Source organism: Lathamus discolor, chromosome Z, assembly GCF_037157495.1.
Source record: "Lathamus discolor isolate bLatDis1 chromosome Z, bLatDis1.hap1, whole genome shotgun sequence".
Classification (NCBI taxonomy): Eukaryota; Metazoa; Chordata; class Aves; order Psittaciformes; family Psittacidae; genus Lathamus; species Lathamus discolor.
The window spans coordinates 23,483,468-23,502,702 of NC_088909.1; the positions used below are offsets into that span (position 1 = coordinate 23,483,468).

General features: G+C 55.9%; 2 protein-coding genes, 1 long non-coding RNA gene and 1 pseudogene across 3 annotated transcripts; 1 reads left to right on the forward strand and 3 right to left on the reverse strand.

Moving 5' to 3' along the window:
* Positions 1-934: 934 nt before the first annotated feature.
* On the reverse strand, positions 935-9,114 carry LOC136005640 (uncharacterized). Its single transcript, XR_010608820.1, has 2 exons — positions 8,854-9,114; positions 935-4,369 (listed from the first exon to the last, which is right to left on the reverse strand). It is a non-coding gene; the product is annotated as an uncharacterized LOC136005640 (long non-coding RNA).
* On the forward strand, positions 2,944-9,084 carry LOC136005639 (C-signal-like; annotated as a pseudogene).
* A 555-nt stretch (positions 9,115-9,669) lies between the features above and the next one.
* Positions 9,670-11,765, reverse strand: LOC136004835 (C-signal-like). Its single transcript, XM_065661727.1, has 6 exons — positions 11,578-11,765; positions 11,184-11,235; positions 10,809-10,996; positions 10,400-10,558; positions 10,157-10,276; positions 9,670-9,871 (listed from the first exon to the last, which is right to left on the reverse strand). Exons 1-6 carry the CDS (start codon positions 11,722-11,724, stop codon positions 9,758-9,760), a joined length of 780 nt encoding a protein of 259 aa, XP_065517799.1. The 5' UTR covers positions 11,725-11,765; the 3' UTR covers positions 9,670-9,757.
* A 4,045-nt stretch (positions 11,766-15,810) lies between these two features.
* Positions 15,811-17,903, reverse strand: LOC136004895 (C-signal-like). Its single transcript, XM_065661857.1, has 6 exons — positions 17,709-17,903; positions 17,315-17,366; positions 16,940-17,127; positions 16,531-16,689; positions 16,211-16,339; positions 15,811-16,013 (listed from the first exon to the last, which is right to left on the reverse strand). Exons 1-6 carry the CDS (start codon positions 17,853-17,855, stop codon positions 15,900-15,902), a joined length of 789 nt encoding a protein of 262 aa, XP_065517929.1. The 5' UTR covers positions 17,856-17,903; the 3' UTR covers positions 15,811-15,899.
* Between the last annotated feature and the right edge of the window lie 1,332 nt (positions 17,904-19,235).

The following is a 19,235-nucleotide window of genomic DNA, read 5'->3' on the forward strand; positions in this document are numbered from 1 at the left end:
GCGGCGCCCGGGTGACGCGGCGGGAGCGAAGCCACACTGGGAGCCGCCGTGTTGGGAGTGCGAGCGCTGGTGCGGTGCTGGTGCGGTGCTGGTGCGGAGTCTGCCAGGGTGGAAGAGACCTTCAAGATCAAGTCCAACCGTTCCCCAGCACTGCCGAGGCCACCACTGAACCATGGCACTGAGGGCCTCGTCTACACAGTTTGTGAACACTTCCAGGGACGGTGACTCCACCACTGCCCTGGGCAGCCTGTTCCAATGCCTGAACACCCTTTGGGGAAGAAATTGTCCCTAATACCCAGTCTAAACCTTCTCCTGCACAGGTTGAGGCCATTTCCTCTTGTCCTATCCCTTGTTCCTTTGGAGCAGAGACCAGCCACCTCCTGGCTCCATCCTCCCAGGCAGTTGTGGGGAGATAAGGGCTTCCCTGAGCCTTCTCCAGACTAAGCCCCCCACCTCCCCCAGTTCCCTCAGCTCTTCCCCATCACACTTGTGCTCCAGGTCCTTCACTTCCAAAATAGGGATGACAGTGGGCTGCAAAGGCAGCTATGGAGGGGATGTGGAGGGCAAGGAGCTGGCTGGGGATGGTGGTCGAGGTGGCTGCTGCGCTGGTGAGCAAAGCTGTGTGGGCTTCCCTGCTGGGGGATGTAATGGCTACAAGGTTTCTGCATGGGTCTGAGAGGACAAGGTCATGGCTAAGAGGTGCAGGGGAGTGGGTGTCTACTCGTTAGGAACATGCTCTAGTCAGGCATTTGGGGAATTGATGGGGTAGGGACATGGAATCCAAGGGCACGTCAACGGGAGGTGCCATGTTGACAAAAAATTCACTGCGAGGGCGGTCATGCAGTGAAATGTGGTGTCACACTGACAAAACAAATCACTGTCAACCGTTGAAAGTGATTCGGAGAAAACTCCAGGAACAAACTCGCCAACAGAGTTTCAAGCTGACAACCAGGTATTCTTTATTGCGGCACCGGGAGACGGGGGATAGCTCTTCCTAATGTATATCACCGTATTGCTACACAGGCCATCCTTACACAGTCACGGGGCATACATACATATTCGTGAGGCTACACATGAATTACATCATTTTCCATAAAGTTTCCCGCATGCATACAAAAATGTGATGGTGGTCTCTGAGGGTCGTTTACTTCTTCCAACAATCTTCATCACTTCTGGTAGTCTTTGAAGCACCAGCTTAATATTACAGACATAGCAATCATCCTGTCCTTCTACTTAGCAGTTAGTTTAACTGCTCCCATCCTGGACATCTACAAGTCTCAGATACTCCCTTTCCCCAGGTCCTGTTTTTGTATCCTGATTTTCTTACGCTTTTTGTACTAAGGTCCTAAGGACCTAAAACTATGTCAACTACCTTCACGCACCGCAGTTATTTTCCATTACAAAGCCATCAAACTTAACATTGCTTAGGACTGATTACATTTTCTGCTTTTGTGCCTCCTTGTCTCAAAAGGGAGCTCAGACTGTGGGGCCCCTGCAGGTTTGTGGGGTCTGGTTCAACCCCTGGGCAACCTGATCTGAAGTCGTTGGTGACCCTGCTCGTCCTGACAGGTCTTGGAGCAGAGTCCTCTCTAACCTGGGTGGTCCCAAGGTGCTTCTGCAGTGTTGGTGTCTGGTGGTTTGGTGTCCCCTCTTTCCCAGAGCATCCCTTCTGCCCAAGCAGTGGTTCTAGAGCCATGAGTATGTCTGTGCTCCTGTCCTTCTTGGCCTTTGTTGCCATCAGTTAGCCCTTTCCAAAGGTTACTTGCTGCTTGCCTTCCCTGCTCGATGCTGGGCTGCAGCCATCTTCACTTTACTTTGGTCTCTTTACCAAGGAGCCTGGAAGGAAAAGTGGAAACTCCGGTCCTGTTGGCTCCTAATGGGAATGTGGCTCTGGATGCTGCTTGCAGATAGCAGCAGGAATGGGCAGGTCTGTGCAGTCCAATTGCTTGTGCAGATGATTGCAGCCTCAGCAATGCCTGCTACAGTGGGTTTGTGTCTTAACACCATCCAAATCCACACCCAGCATGCTTACCTCTCATGGGGGCTGCAGTCTGCCCACCGAGAGGGAAGGAAACATCACTGCTGCTTCTCCTCCATGCTCTGTGTCCCCTGAAAACCCACCTTCCAAGTGGGAGCCCCTTCACCATTGCCCAGCTGCTGGCCTCGGTATTTCTTTGGAGACTGCCAGATCTGGAACCACTCAGACACTTAGGGAATAGTCAGCTCTGTCCCCTCCACCAGGCCGAGTGGGGCTGAGCAACCAATGTGTCCCTTTGGGCACATGCAGATGTAACAGCCCCCTCCCCACTACTTACTTCTTATTTCCTTCCCCCCCTTAAACTCAGGTTTCACCAATTCTTCTGTTTCAGCTGAGGCTTTTTACATGGTAGCTCTGAGTTTCTTTTGGCACCTTACCTCTGCCTCCTGAAAATCCATGCCCCCAGGCACGTCTGTGCCACAGAAACCTTGGCTTTGCAGGCACCTCTTGGGCTGAGGAGCATGAAGCATTGTCCTCCAGGAAGGAGAAAGGTGATGGCTGTGTGCTTGGAGCCCCAGCAGGGGGTGATCAGGGCTGCAGGGAGCTGAGGATCTTCTCTGTTGAAAGCATTGGCATCAGTTGAGCTTCCAGTATCAGAAATGCTCTTCCTGTGCTTCCTAGGCTGGGCTTTGGATTAGCATCCCTGGCTTCAACCATCCCAAACTCACCCCTCAGACTGGAAGATCACCAGCCACAGTGATGTGGAACTGTTTTCCTATTCCTGGTGGTGTTTCCAAGTGCTTCTCAAAGCTTTTGTTAGAGATAACAATTCTGCAATTGTTATAGTGCTTCTGGGAGCTGGGGCTTTAGTGGGGGAGGACTGGGTGACAGGAGACATCCAGCCCGGTGTGCAGGGTTTCCTTGGCACCCTGGCTGTGCCTGGGGCAGGCCAGGGACCAGGGCTGGTGCTGGCATCATCCCTCTCCCCGTGGGCACCCGGAGCCACAGCCTAGGCTGTGCCCGGCTCCTCTCCCCGTCCCGCCGTGTGTCACTGCAGGGATGGCGGCCCTGGCTCGCAACGTCCTGGTGACACTCCCCAACCGCGGCGTCGGGCTTGGAGCTCGTGAGGCAGCTCGCCACCAGCCCCTGGCCCCCGCAGCACATCTTCACCACATGCCGTGACCCCGGCGGGCCACAAGGGAAGGTCAGTGGAGGTGTGGGACGTGGGGATGGTCCCAAATGGGGCAGGCGGTGGGAATGTGTGGTCCCTGCAGCCCTGCCAGCTCACTGTCCTGGCTGGGTTAGTCTGGCAGTGGGGACAGGGCTGCTCTGGTGGGGTCTCATAACCCCCAACCCCTGACCTAGCTGGGTGGGATGAGGCTGGAGGAGCAGAGATGGTGCCTGTGTCCTCAGACATGGTGCCCGTGTCCTCCTGGCCACGCTCACGGCCAGCCAACGCCTTCTCCATACTGGGATCAGCCAGGACAGGGGCAGCCCCTGAGCCCAGCAGTACACTTCTCCTCCTGCCCACAGGGATGCCCTGACCCCTGGGAATAGCTCCACAGGCTTTTTTGACAAAAGCAAGGCTATCATGGCCCAGCTCTAGCTGGAGTGACCGGGGAGCTGGGGTGGGAGCAGGGCCATGCCGCTGGTGACTTCTAACCTCCTCTCTTGCTCCATTACTTTGTTTCCAGGCAAGAATGAGCTGCCCAGCACCCCAGCATCAAACTGGTCCAGCTAGGTGCGGAGCAATCCGTCTCCTTGCACCTAACATTGCTTCTAGCCCTCTGCTTGCTTCAGGGATGGGTCTGAGGGCACCTTTGCCTTAACACAGGCAGCCAGGCAGCTCCAGCCCTGCTGATGGGGAGGGATCTGTGCACATCTGGGCAGACTTCCCACTTCAGAGCTGTCCTCTGGCTGGAAGCAGTCAAACTGGCTTTAATGGCAGGCAGAGGTGGGTCTGGACACCTCAGCTGAGCAAGATTCATGGGAAAGGTATGACCTGTGTTCCCGAAGATACTAAATACAGTGCCTGGGTTTTGGGCTGGGACATGTAGGTTCGACAGGTGAATCAAGGCAGGGCATACTGGATGGTTCCTAAACAGGAGGGTTGGTTTGGGGTCTTCTTGGGGATGGCCATGGTTGGTGTGCCATTCCTTGCAAGTGAAAAATGGAGAAAAGAAATAGACTGAAGGATGCATATGGGGAATTTTGTCCTACAATGGTGGCAGTATCCCAGGTAGATGCTCAGACCCAGAAACATGCTCCAGTTTGGAGCCCAGACTGGGGAGATGGTCTTTCATCCTTTCGTTGTTCCCGTGGAGACAGGCCAGATTCAGTGGCCTTTGTCACCAGCACTGGAGAGCAAATGGACATGGACAGCACAGGGAACTGGGGACAGAAAAAGGAGAGCAGCCAGGGCAGTATTTGGTGTTGCCAGAGTTGGGGTATTTGCAGGCAGGAAGCTTCTAGGGTGCTGGGCAGGGATGAAGGCTTGGGCACTGGGGTGAAACATGGGGAGATAAAGAGCACCAGGGTGAGGAATGTGCTTCCCTGCAGATGTGTCTTGAGTAAGCAGACAGCACTCTCTGAGAGAGCAGTAGCTGCTCACAGCCCCTTTTATTATTAAACAGATTGTTAAAGTATGATACCTTCTCTGTGTTAAAAAATATCATCTTGCATATTACCTGTGATGGGAAGAGCACGTTTACTTTGCTCACCAAAGCATGGCCAACATAAAAGGGACATCTCAGGGGCTGACCACTAAATAAACCTTCACTAAAACACCAGACTACCAATCAAGTCCCCAAATAAACTAAAAACCTACGAAAAAAAATCCAACAGCAATGAATATTTAAGAAGAGAAGCTACTTCAGGCTGTCTTTCTCCATCCTGAGGAAAAGTTGACTTCAAAGCAGTAACAGGAATGCACTTTTCAGAAAGGAAAGTTAAAAATTAAATCCGAGATGCCAACAACCTGTCACTTTTGTTCTCTCTCTTCCTTTCTCACCCTTACCCTCATATTTCTTTCAAGGAGACAAGACTTTGTTCCTTCAGCAAATTTGCCTGGCATATCGCTGAAGCGTGCTGGTCTCACATTCCTGGCCTCTTGGAACAGTGACTCAGCTAGTCCAAACAGCAGTTAATCATTCACCAAGGCAACTGAAAGATCCCTCACCCATGGTGGAGTGACAGAGCCTTGAACTCTGATCATTATCCAAAGTCACTAATAAAACCCCTACCATATATCCTGCCCCTAGCCATCCACATCCTCTCAAATCCCAGTGCTCCATCCCCTCACATACAGCAGCCCCACAAGAGATTATCTCATCAAAATCCCCCCAAATGTTTTCATGACACCTCTGTGGGGGTCCATGCTGAACAATGCAACGTGGTAACAAGTCCCAGGATACTCAAAATACTTGCTTACACCATAAAGACACCAGCCTAGGTCAGAATCATAAGATCATAGAATCAACCAGGTTGGAAAAGACCTTCAAGATCATCAAATCCAACCATCCCCCAGCACTGCCAAGGGCACCACTGAACCATGCCACTAAGGGCCTCATCTACACAGTCTGTGAACACTTCCAGGGATGCTGACTCCACCACTGCCCTGGGCAGCCTGTTCCAATGCCTGAACACCCCTTGGGGAAAAAGTTGCTCCTGATCTCCAGTCTAAACCTCCCCTGGTGCAGCTTGAGGCTGTTTCCTTTCATCCTATCCCTTGTTCCTTGGGAGCAGAGACCAGCCACCTCCTGGCTCCATCCTCCTGTCAAGCAGTTGCAGAGAGCGATAAGGTCCCACCGAGCCTTCTTTTCTCCAGACTAAACCCCCCAGGTCCCTCAGCCCTTCCCCATCACACTTGTGCTCCAGGCCTTTCACCAACTCCGTTGCCCTTCTCTGGACCAGCTCCAGCACCTCAATGTCTGCCAGAAAAAATAGATCAATCTGTTGCTCATCAGTGTAACAAAACACTCAAGAGGGGTGTATTCAGCCTTACAAACCTTTGCTAATTCAGTCTTGTAGAAGCATAAGAGCAGCAATACAGTTCAGGGGCAAATCTGTTACAAAAAAATAATTCAATCTTTGTGATTGCCTCTCCAAGCCAGCAGGCCCATCAGATAGCACCTGCAAAACATTTGTGTGTGAAATATGCATGGGAGCAAAAACACACTCCAGCATGCCCACACACATGGTTCTAAAGGGCTTGGCGGTGTACTAGGGTTATTAAAAGGCAATATATAAAGTTTAATGTTGGTCAAACCAGTCCATTTCAGATCCTGAAGGTGTTTAGATGACTCCTTTTAAATCAACAATGGCCACTTCAGTGGGGTGAGCACCTGGGAGGGGATGCACTTCGTAAGAAGTAAACCCAAAAGCTGACCACAAACTGAAAAAAATCAGAATCCCAGACTGGTTTGGGTGGGAAGGGACCTCAAAGCTCGTCCAGTTCCAACCCCTGCCACAGGCAGGGACACCTTCCACTAGAGCAGGTTGCTCCAAGCCCCGTCCAACCTGGCCTTGAACACTGCCAGGGATGGGGCAGCCACAGCTTCTCTGGGCACCCTGTGCCAGGGCCTCAGCACCCTCACAGGGAAGAACTTCTGCCTAAGAGCTCATCTCAGTCTCCCCTCTGTCAGGCCCTTATCCAAAGCCCCTCTCCAGGTTTCTTGTAGCCCCTTTAGGCACTGGAAGCTGAACCACTGGAGCTCTCCTCCACTTTGCTTTCTGCCCCAGCAGACACCGTAAATTTGCCCAGCATCCGTGGGGCCGTGCAGGCTGTGGGGTGTCATCTGAAGGACCAGGGCTTGAACCTGCTCATCAACTGTGTGGGTGTCAGCTCGCACACCACGCTGCACTCCCTGGATTCCCAGGAGATGCTCTCTGTGTTTGCCACCAATGCCGTTGGGCCACTCCAGGTTGCCAAGGTACCTTCTGGGTTTCTCCTGCTTGGGGAGATGTTCTTCATGGCAAAGGTGGCCTCAACTGGTGCGTTCTGGCTCTCCCAAATGAGTAGAACTGATGGGGCAAGACCAGGACTGGGGGTCTCCTCTACCCACCCGGAGAAGCAGGGAGGCAGCTCAGCCTATCCCCAGCATCTCCAGCGCTCTGCTCCTCTCTATCTGGAGCTCCTGTCTGCTCTTTCCTTGGGGAAGGGAAAGGCTTGAGCCTGGCCCCTCCTTGGGGTGTCCTCCCCCTCCCTTGCCCTTCTGCTGGGGGTGTCTCTCCCGTGGTCTGCAACAGAGACCTCCAGGGCGCTCCTCAAGCTCGAGGCTTGTCCCACGTTAACAGAGCATCCATGTCTTTGGCAAGGAATCTCTGCCGCTCCTGGAGAAGGCAGCAAAGGGCTCGGGGCAGGAGGGGCTGAGCTGCAGCAGGGCTGCCATCATCAACGTCTCCACCAAGCTATGCTCCATCGGGCTGTGCCTTGGTGTGCACTAAGCCCCCATGTACCCATGCCATGCCAGCAAGGTGAGGAGCTGGGGACGATGCTGGGGATGCTTTGCATGCCGAGGGCACGTGGACGGGTCACAAACCCTCTGCCTGGTTCTCCAAGTGTCAGCTTGGAGACCGAGACAGCAGGACCCAGGACTGAGCCTTTCAAGGGGGTTGTGCCAGTGCTGTACCCCAGGGCCAGGTCCCATTTCCCACCTTGTGGCTGGGAAAAATCCCGCTTCCAGCACATCCGTACCCCAGCTCATGCTGGCATGACACTGCCTCTTCCAGGCTGCCCAGAACATGGTGACAAGGTGCTTGGCTGTGGAGCTCCAGGACAAGGGGATCTTGTGCACAGCCATCCATCCTGGCTGGGTGAAGACCGACATGGGAATGGAGAAGGTACTGGGCTGTGCAGGCTAGGGTCAGCAAGACTCCCACTGTGCCTCCAACTCTTGAGCACTTCGGGATATTGTGTGATGCTGTGAGCTGCCAGGACCATCGCCTGGTGCAGACAGGCAGCAAGCTACAGTGTGCCAAGTGCACAGGATAACCAGCCCTGGCCCCCCAACCCAGCACAAAAGAGCAGGGGCATGGCAGCAAAGAAAATACCACCATGAGCACTATGGGTGCTGCTCCCCAGGCTCATTATAGAATCCCAGGCTGGTTTGGGTTGAAAGGGACCTTAAAGCTCATCCAGTTCCAGCCCCCTACCACAGGCAGGGACACCTTCCACCAGAGCAGTTAAAACAAAGCCAAACCAAAGACACTGCAGCATCCTTCATGCCCCACTTGTCAGTGGTGGGCTGAGCCTTGGTGCTCAAGAGATGGTGGTGACACCACTGGAGATCTGAGGACACCTTTAGTTTTCCAGCTCACCACAAAGCCTCCCTAGCTCCAAAAATACCCAAAGCCACATCTCCTTCAGAGCACTGCCTGTCTGAAGCATCTCTGGGCTGTGAGTACACAAGGTCCTTGTGCGGCTGGGAAAGCACATGAGGATTTATCCTTCCTTGCAGAAGCAGCCCTGACATTTACTTCTCCCACCTGCTGAAACAGGATCCCAGGCATCAACCTCCAGGCAGCTTTTCTTGGTGACTTCAAGAACCATCTCTCAGGAACGTAGAATGGCTTGAACTGGAAGGGACCTTAAAGCTCACCCACTGCCAACCCCTGCCACGGGCAGGGACACCTTCCACTAGAGCAGGTTGCTCCCAGCCCCATCTTTCCTGGCCTTGAACACTGCCAGGGATGGGGCAGCCACAGCTTCTCTGGGCAACCTGTGCCAGGGCCTCAGCACCCTCACAGGGAAGAACTTCTGCCTCAGATCTAACCTAAATCTCCCGTTTCAGTTTAAACCCATTTCCCCTTGTCCTGTCACTACAGTCCCTAATGAAGAGTCCCTCTCCAGCATCCTTGCAGCCCCCTTCACATACTAGAAAGCTGCTCTGAGGTCTCCAGGTAGCTTCTCTAAAGGTCATCTCTGAAGGCTGTCTGCTTTCCGTGCTGGTTATGGCCCATGGCATTGATGCTGCACCTTGTCCCCTCTGCAGGCACCGCTGATGGTGGAGCACAGCGTGCTGGGCATCCTGACTGTGCTGGCCAGCCTCTCGCAGGACACTTCCATGGCCTTCCTCGACTGGGAAGGGAACAGCCTGCCCTGGTGACAAGAAGACAACTGTTGCCTCTTGCCCATGCTGTGTCCTCCTGCTCACCAGCTCACCCCTCTGCATGGTCACTCTGCTCTCGCTCATGCCAGCAAGATGGGAAGGGTATGGGAAACAACTTCTCCTCCCTTCCCCACCCCACATGTGGCCCTGCAGTCCCCCTGTGATCCCCACCTCTGTAAACACTGGGAGCTGATGCCTCTTTGTTTTTTCTCTGCATCCCCAGCCTCAACCTCCCCACCAGCTGCCTGAGCACTGTGTGTCTGTCTGTCCTGCCTCTGACCAAAGCATCTCCCAGCTGAGGGGAGAAGGCAGCTGAGCCCTGTGACCCATAGCCCCTTGGGGACCTCAGGTGGGGCACACACAACCCGGGGATGCCCCACAACAGGGTAGGGGGAAAAACAGCCCCATGAATGCTGTGAAGATCTCTCCTCCTGGGGCAGGGCCTCTGCCCCCACTCCGTTGCCAGACACAAGGGACAGCTGTGGGTTGCGTAGGCCATAGTGGGCACGGCCACACACCAGGGTAAGGATTTAGGCACCTGGGAAGGGGCTGCCCCATAGAGCCGGCAGTGGACAGCAAAGCTGGTGGCTCTTGGCAGGAATTTATTGAGGATGTGGGGTGGGTGGGAGCAGCAGCACAGGGCCGAGCTGCCAGGATCCAGGCTGGCATCTCAACAGGGAACAACCTTCCCTTCCCAGTCCAGGAAGGTGCCGGTGTCCTTCTCAGAGAGGGAGGAGAGCACCTTCAGCATCCCTCGCACGCTCTCATCCACTGTCACCGGGGGCTGTGGGGCAGAGGAGGAGAGGCAGCCCATGCCTGAGACCTGGCTAAGGCTACCCTGGAGCAGGGGAAGTTGCTGCTCAAGGACAAAAGGAAAGCCACCAGCAGGGCACTGAGCAGGGAGTCGAGAGGATGGGGGCACCAGGCACCCAGGGAAAGGGCAGGGGGAGATGTCCCGGCAGCGATGGGACAGGCAGGGAGGTCATGGTCAGGAGCTCAGGGCAGCAGCTCCCTCCCATGGAGAATGAGCACAGGGGCATAAGTGGACCAGCCATGGTGAAACTCCTACCGTGTGTCCGGCAGAGCTCCCCATGTCGGTTTGCACCCATCCAGGGTGGAGAGCAGCACAGAGGACACCATCTTCCTTGTACCTCAAGGACTGGCACTTGGTCAGCATGTTCAGAGCAGCCTGCAGCAGACAGGGCAGGGATGGCAGTGGGGGACAAGGGTGTCAGCAAGGGGTCACGTGCAGACCCCATGGCAGGGACAGGGCAGGGGAAGCAAATCTGTCCCGAGCACAGCATGGTGGTACCTTGCTGCAGCGGTATGAGGGAACGTGCATTAGATCCCACCCGGCAGGAGAAGAGATGGAGCCTCCATCGCTGGACATGTTGATGATGGCTGCCCTGCTGCAGCTCATCGCTGAGCCTGGGCTGCCCTGGGCAGCCTTCTTCAGCAAGGGCAGGAATGCCTGCAGGGAGAAAGAGGAGACAAGAGCACACATGGAGGTGGCACAGGGGACAGGACCAGCTCCTTCCACAGCGGTCAGCGCTGGCACCAGCACAGGAGCATCCTCCCACTGCCCCAGCCCACCAGGCTCCAGCTCCTGTGCTCCAGCCCGCAGCTCCATGAGCTTCTCCTCATGTGGAGCAGGCGCAGGACCCCCTCCCACCAGCCTCTGGTGCTGCCCCGGGACAGCTCAGCTCGGGTGAGGGTCTCACCTGGCCCATCAACAGGGGCCCAATCGTGTTGGTGGTGTAAACGCGGGTCATGGCCTCCAGTGTCTCGTCCTCAAGTGCATTCAATATCACCATTCCCGCGTTGTTGATGAGGAGGGTGAGCCCTGAGCCCCCCAAGTGCTCCCCGACTTGGGCTGCAGCCGCCTTGATGCTGGCAGGGTCGGTGACATCTGCAGAGCCCACACAGGGAGCTCAGTCCCTCACATTCTGGCTTGGAGATGGCAGCGCTGGTGTTCCCAGAGGAACGGCTGCCTCCCGGCTCTGGGCTCCCGGTGTGCGCAGCACCAGGGCGCTCGCCGGGTCTGTGGCGCTGGGCAGAGAGGGGAAGCGGGGCAGGGACCGGCTCAGGGCACCTACCGAGCGGGATGACGACCACGTTGCGGTGCTTGGAGGCCAAACGCTGCAGCTCCTGCAGGAGAGGGGGTCGTGTGGGCATGGAAGGGCAGGAGGGGCTGCGCACAGGCTCAGCCTTCCCCAGGCACAGTTCGTGTTGCTGTGGCTCCATCCCTGCTCTGCCTCGCACCTAGCTCCCTGCTCCAGCTCCTGCCGACGGATGGTGAGCGCTCCGTGCCTCCCGCTCGCACCGCGGGCCACTGTCCCCTCCACACATCCCGTGCACGGCCGGTGCCACCCCTGCCCTGTGCCACCGGTGCTGGAGCCCTTCCTTGGCAAAGCCCCTGCCTGCTCCAGCCTGTGCCCTGTCCCCAGCTCCCGTCCCCAGCAGCACCCGCTGCGTCCAGCCCAGCCTCACCTGCGCCCGCTGCCCCGTGGGGGACCGACAGGCTGCAAAGACCCACTGGGGGGGGGCTGGCATCCCCAGGAAGTGCTGGACCAGCCCCAGGCCGATGCCCCGGTTGGCCCCGGTCACCAGCACCGAGGGGACCCGAAGCCCTGCCATGCTGCTTCTCCTCTTCTGCTCCAGCTGCACTGTTTACTCGGCTCACTCATGCTGCTTTATACCATGTTCCACCCCTCCCACTATGGGCTCACACAAACTCTTGGCTCCAGGTGCAACCTCTTTAGCTCTTTGAACTCTCTACTGGAAACCAGTCTCTGCTATTGAAGGGCAAAAATCACTTCGTTTTCCAGGCACACTCAGTTGACCTCGGCAAAGCTGCCTGATAATCCAGGAGCTAGCGGCCAGTCTGGCCAGGAGAGGCTGTTGTGGGTGAGGAGGGAGCCAGCAGTATGTGGCATGCCCCATGGCTAGAGTGGGCTTGACAGCTTCACAAGGCGGGCTTTCTACATTGTACCCACATGACAGTGGGCAGATGCTGACCTCATCTCCCTTCCCTAGGACCCTGAACCAGGTTATGTCTCAGCTGGCTGTGAGCAGACGTTTTTTCCCTTGATCTTGCCTCTTCCAGCCAATGCCTACTCCTTGATTCTTGGGCAAAAGACCCGTGATGTGGAGCAAATCTGCTGGGGTTCACCGGCAGAAGGACTTGCATGGCCTCCACTTCACCATGGTGCTGGTCATGCTCTGCATCCCTTGAGAGCTGCCTCGCTATGCACCAAGCTCAGCACCTGCCCCACCACTAGCGGAATGCTGGGGACATCGCTAGTGCTGGGACCTCCACTCTCTGCCTTCCCACTCTCCGTATTAGCTCATGCTCTTGTGCCTCTATTTTGCGACTGTCGTGGTTTAAACGAAGTCAGCCATAAACCACACAGCTCATCCACTCACTGCCCCCCGCCTTCTTGCCCTCCCCGTGCCCCTGGAGGGATGGAGAGGAGAACTGAAAAGAATGCAACTCCCACAGGTTGAGATAAGAGCAGTCCAGTAACTAAAGTATAACACAAATCACTACTGCTATCACCAGTAATAATGATGATAAAGGAAATAACAAGGGAAGAGAATACAACACCTCAACACCAGCCAACCAATAACTCGCCCCGTTCCGCCAGCTGAGCACTGACCAACACCTCGTCCAACCCTGCAGTCCCCTAGCCCTTCTGGGTAACTCCCCGTTACATCCTGGGCATGACGGGCTGTGGTATGGAATACCTCTTTGGTCAGTTTGGGTCAGGTGTCCTGCCTCTGCTTCCTCCCAGCTTCCCCTCCTCTCTGGCAGAGCATGAGGCTCAGAAGGTCCTTGGCCAGACCAAACATTTGAGCAGCAACTGAAAACATCGGCGTTATCAGCACTGTTCCCAGGCCAAAAAATGAAAACACAGCACTGCACCAGCTACTGAGAAGGAAAAAAATGACTGCCACTGCTGAACCCAGGACAGCGACTTTTCTCATGTTCTTTGGGGAAGGACAAATGTTTGGGGTTTTGCCCAACCCCCTGAGAGATCTTACCCAGCCCTGGTGGCTCTGAGGCTGTTTAGACTCATCTGAAGGGGCAAGGCCTGAAGATCCTCATCAGCAAGAGAAGTGTCAATCCAAGTGTCACGCTGCCATCTGAGAACTCACTGCATGCAGCGTCCCCTCAGCTGGTGGGTTCTGGCTCTCTCGAACAAGGCATCGCCATCCATCAAGATTGATGGGGCAAGACCAGGTCTGTGGGTCTCCTCTACTCACCCAGAGGAGCAGGGAGGCAGCTCAGCCCATTCCCAGCATCTCCAGTGCTCCGCTCTTCACCATCTGGAGCTCCTGTCTGCTCATTCCTTGGGGAAGGGAAAGGCTTGAGCCTGGCCCCTCCTTGGGGTGTCCTCCCCATCCCCTGCCCTTCTGCCAAGTGCTTCAAGACAAAGGAGATCTTGTGCATGGCCACATATCCAGGCTGGGTGAGACCAACATGGGCACGGAGAAGGCTCTGGGCTGTAGGGGAAGGTCAGCAGGAGCATGTCCCTCCACTGCACCCCTCTCAGGGTAGGCAGAGGCACTCAGTGCTAATGCCCCAGGATCATCTCTGAAGCCTGCATTGCTGTGTGCATGGGGCTGAGGGCTCTGGAGATGCTGAGGGGCAGGGAGGGGACCATAGGCTATGGCCATGCTGCCAACACATGATCCAGGCAGGCATGGAGAACATCACAGCAGCCTGGGGACTTGTCACCATGGGGCCAGGCCTCCTCAGCCCCAGGAGTCAAGGTCTGAACACCAAGTCATAAACAGGGGAGATGTACTTTTGATATAGTTACAACAAAGTGGACATTAGATTTTCTGCTAAAGCAAGCATTTTTAGAAAACAAAACATCTCTGCAGAAGACTTATTAACGACATGTGAATCACAAATACCAAACACAAGGCAGCCTTGGAAACATAGGCACTGAACAAATGCAATATGGTTAATATGCCTAGTGCCTCCAGGCCATTGCTCTGCTGCTGCTCACATCCCTTCAGAAAGCAGAACAAGCATCTGAACGAAGCTTGTCTGGGATGCTTTTAAGCATAATCTTTGAATAAACAGAGGTTGTAATAATTCTTTAGCAGAAAATATTTTGAAAGCAGTAAATACTAAAACAGAATAAAACAGGGTAAAATGAAATCAAATAAAACAGAATAAAAAAAATTAAAGAAAATTAAATTATAAAATTAACTGAATTTTACCATGGGTGTGCATCATCCAGACAAGAGTCACATCCCCACATCTGCAGCCCAGCAGCTGTAGTCCTGGTGCTGGCCATGCTGGGCCAGTGCCAGCCCCTCTGTGGAGGCTGCTGCCTCCCGCTGAGCCTCCTGCCCTGCAAGGGGCCAGGGCTGCTCCCCAAAGCCAGGGCTGCTCCAGCAGACCTGTGCTGTCTGAGGAGGGCTGAGGAAGGGGCAGACGGGACAGGACAGGCATGCATGGCGGGCAGGCCCAGAGAGCCTGGACCCACTTCCCATGTGCTGCCTGAGCTCCATGTGTCCTTCTGTCCCTCCTGGTACCAAGCATTCCCCACTGAGGGGGAAGGCAGCAGGTCCCTGTGACCCCCACCCCCTCGGGCATCCCCAGATCGAGGAACATCTGCGTGGCCTCATCGGGACCTCACATCCAGGATACCCCAAGCCCTCAGGGGCAGCCCCTGTCCAGGAGAAGGGCTCTGCACTTGTTCTGATGCCTCCTGGAGGGAATATCTCCAGAGGGTGGGTCAGGATTAAGGGGAAGAGTGCTATCAGTGTCATTGTAGTGTGTGTCACCTAGGAGCTGCCTGATCAGGAGGAGCAAGCGCATGAGGCCTTCCACAGAATCATAGAATCACAGACTGCTTTGGCTTGGGCAGGACCTTAAAGCTCATCCAGTTGCAACCCCCTGTCATAGGCAGGGATGTCTCATGCTGGACCATGTCGCCCAAGGCTCTCTCCAGTCTGGCCTTGAACACTGCCAGGGATGGAGCATTCACCACTTCTCTGGGCAACCTGTGCCAGGGTCTCACCACTCTCACAGGGAAGAACTTCTTCCTCATACCTAACCTGAACTTCCCCTGTTTCTGTTTAAACCCATCACCCCTTGTCCTGTTGCTGCACTCCCTGATGAAGAGTCCCTCTCTGACATCGCTATAGCCCCCCTTCAGGTACTGGAAGGCTGCTATGAGGTCTCCACGCAGCTTCTCTTTTCCAGGCTGAACAGCTCCAACTTTCTCAGCCTGTGAACAGACAGAAGTAGCCTCACATTTGCAGGTCCTGGTCTTCATGGAGGATTTTATACTCCTGATATCTTCTGGAGGAGCTACACTGCAGGGCATAAGGAAACTGTGACGTTTGCAGACAGCATCGGTGACATCTTCCTGACAGATGGGGTAGAGGAGGCAGCAAGGGGCAGTGCTCTGATGGACCTTGTACTCACAAACCAGGACAGCTTCAATGGGAGGAGTGTCTGAAGCAGCAGAAGTTTGTGCTGCCATTCAGAGGGAGAGCTATGGGATGAGCCCCTCTGTGCACAGGGACAAAGCACTGCCAGGATGACAGCCAGGTCCCCAGTAGGAGGAGAACCAATCTTCAGACCAACCCAGCCGATTACATGCAGAAATAACTCTGAGAAGTTCTCTCAGGGCGTTACTGGGGACGCTCACAACGAGAGTGAACCAGAGACCAAGAGGAAGGCTCAAACAGCGCTGCTCGTTGTTCACAGACACACGTTTATTAAGGCTTGGGCACAACACGGTGCATCAGCACAGGGCCCCGCTGCCAGGATCCTGCCTGGCATCTCACCAGGGAACGACCTTCCCTTCCCAGCTGAGGAAGGTGCCGGTGTCCTTCTCGGAGAGGGAGGAGAGCACCTTCAGCATCCCTCGCACGCTCTCATCCACCGTCAAGGGCGGCTGCAGGGGCAGAGGGAGAAGAGTGAGGAGAGGTCAGCACAGGGCAAGGAGAGTTCCTCGTCCCTCATCTGCTTCCCTCACATGCCTCCAGCTCAAGGTATCTGCCAAGCAGCTCCCCCAGAGCCCAGCATGTCTGGGACTGTTCACTGGAACCTAAATAAATTGGTTCTTCCAGACCCTGGTCAACAGCTCTCTACCTTCTGTGGTCCGGTGTCCTCCATGTTCCCCATGTCGGTTTGCACCCATCCAGGGTGGAGAGCAACGCAGAGGACACCATCTTCCTTGTACCTCAAGGACTGGCACTTGGTCAGCATGTTCAGAGCAGCCTGTGGGGGGATGCCGCAGGGACAGCATTGGAGGAAAAGGGTGGCTGTACTGAGGTCTAGGCATAAGACTGTGACCTCAGGACCTCAGTTGCAAGATGGAGAGGTGCAGGAATCAACAGAGGAGACTTTGAGGGCTTGACAGCTGTTTGCTGAGAACAGAAGGTTGAACCCATATTTACCACAGGGCATACCTTGCTACAGCGGTACGAGACAATCTGTGCCATGTCAAAAAAAGCGATATCCCCAATGGAGCCAGCATAGCTGGACATGTTGATGATGGCTGCCCTGCTGCAGCTCATTGCTGAGCCTGGGCTGCCCTGGGCAGCCTTCTTCAGCAAGGGCAGGAATGCCTGCAGGGAGAAAGAGGAGACAAGAGCACACATGGAGGTGGCACAGGGGACAGGACCAGCTCCTTCCACAGCGGTCAGCGCTGGCACCAGCACAGGAGCATCCTCCCACTGCCCCAGCCCACCAGGCTCCAGCTCCTGTGCTCCAGCCCGCAGCTCCATGAGCTTCTCCTCATGTGGAGCAGGCGCAGGACCCCCTCCCACCAGCCTCTGGTGCTGCCCCGGGACAGCTCAGCTCGGGTGAGGGTCTCACCTGGCCCATCAACAGGGGCCCAATCGTGTTGGTGGTGTAAACGCGGGTCATGGCCTCCAGTGTCTCGTCCTCAAGTGCATTCAATATCACCATTCCCGCGTTGTTGATGAGGAGGGTGAGCCCTGAGCCCCCCAAGCGCTCCCCGACTTGGGCTGCAGCCGCCTTGATGCTGGCAGGGTCGGTGACATCTGCAGAGCCCACACAGGGAGCTCAGTCCCTCACATTCTGGCTTGGAGATGGCAGCGCTGGTGTTCCCAGAGGAACGGCTGCCTCCCGGCTCTGGGCTCCCGGTGTGCGCAGCACCAGGGCGCTCGCCGGGTCTGTGGCGCTGGGCAGAGAGGGGAAGCGGGGCAGGGACCGGCTCAGGGCACCTACCGAGCGGGATGACGACCACGTTGCGGTGCTTGGAGGCCAAACGCTGCAGCTCCTGCAGGAGAGGGGGTCGTGTGGGCATGGAAGGGCAGGAGGGGCTGCGCACAGGCTCAGCCTTCCCCAGGCACAGTTCGTGTTGCTGTGGCTCCATCCCTGCTCTGCCTCGCACCTAGCTCCCTGCTCCAGCTCCTGCCGACGGATGGTGAGCGCTCCGTGCCTCCCGCTCGCACCGCGGGCCACTGTCCCCTCCACACATCCCGTGCACGGCCGGTGCCACCCCTGCCCTGTGCCACCGGTGCTGGAGCCCTTCCTTGGCAAAGCCCCTGCCTGCTCCAGCCTGTGCCCTGTCCCCAGCTCCCGTCCCCAGCAGCACCCGCTGCGTCCAGCCCAGCCTCACCTGCGCCCGCTGCCCCGTGGGGGACCGACAGGCTGCAAAGACCCACTGGGGGGGGGTTGGCATCCCCAGGAAGTGCTGGACCAGCCCCAGGCCGATGCCCCGGTTGGCCCCGGTCACCAGCACCGAGGGGACCCGAAGCCCTGCCATGCTGCTTCTCCTCTTCTGCTCCAGCTGCACTGTTTACTCGGCTCACTCATGCTGCTTTATACCATGTTCCACCCCTCCCACTATGGGCTTACACAAACTCTTGGCTCCAGGTGCAACCTCTTTAGCTCTTTGAACTCTCTACTGGAAACCAGTCTCTGCTATTGAAGGGCAAAAATCACTTCGTTTTCCAGGCACACTCAGTTGACCTCGGCAAAGCTGCCCGATAATCCAGGAGCTAGCGGCCAGTCTGGCCAGGAGAGGCTGTTGTGGGTGAGGAGGGAGCGATCAGCATGTTGGAGTCTTCTGGCATGCCCCATGCCTCATGTAGGCTTTGCAGCTTCACTAGCATCCTGTGGTCCAGATGGGCTTTCCACACTGGACCATGCTGTGTCTCAGATGTCCACCAGCAGATGTTCTTCGCCTTGTTCTTGCCTCTTCCAAGCCAATGCCCATTACTCACTGTTGTATGAACAGTCCTTTGAGTGGCACAATCGCAGCGTTTTACTGGCAGAAGGAAGCCCATTTCCTTGGACAGAGACTGTTCACACATCACATATCTGCTGGTCATGCACTCCATCCCTTCAGGTGCGGTTCTAATTTGAGCGGTCCCTCTGACAGCACCACAGAGGACTCAGGTGCCCAGTACATCCTCCTGCAAAGAGAAATGCCTTAGCAAAGCTCCATTCTCCACACTGCCCATATACAAGGGGCACTGGTACTTCTGTGGTATCACCAGTGAAGCCTCATCTTCCCACTGCCTCAAGTGAGGCATTACAGATGTGCAGGGCTGGGGTTGGTATGCGTGCACATCCCGTGTTCCTGCTCCTTGCAAGTGAAGACATATCCCCAGGAACCTTATGCCAACTCCTTGTTTTCAAGTACCAAGTCCCAGAGCCATTGCATGCGCTGCTGGGCAGCAATGGAGACACTGACACTGCTGACATGTCACCTTCTCCCCCATGATGTCTTGACATTCGTGTTAACCTCAGGCAGGTTGCATGGTCACCCCAGTGATACCAAACAGGCAGTCCTGTCCTACCTCACACCCGTCTTATATTTGGGCAGCTGACCCAAGGGCTTAGCCGTAGACGTGACCTCTGGCTGCTTCTAGCTGCCACCAGCCAAATCCAAAGTAGGGGTGTAATGGGACAAAGCCCTGTTACAGTGGAAGTATCCAGTGAGCCTCTTCTGTGTCTGATACGAAGGGTCGTGGACTGAGTCCAGAGGAGGCCACGGAGATGCTGCGAGGGCTGGAGCAGCTCTGCTCTGGAGCCAGGCTGAGAGAGCTGGGCTGGTTCAGCCTGGAGAAGAGAAGGCTCCTTAAGGGGAGACCTTAGAGCAGCTCCAGTGCCCAAAGGGGCTACAAGAAACCTGGAGAGG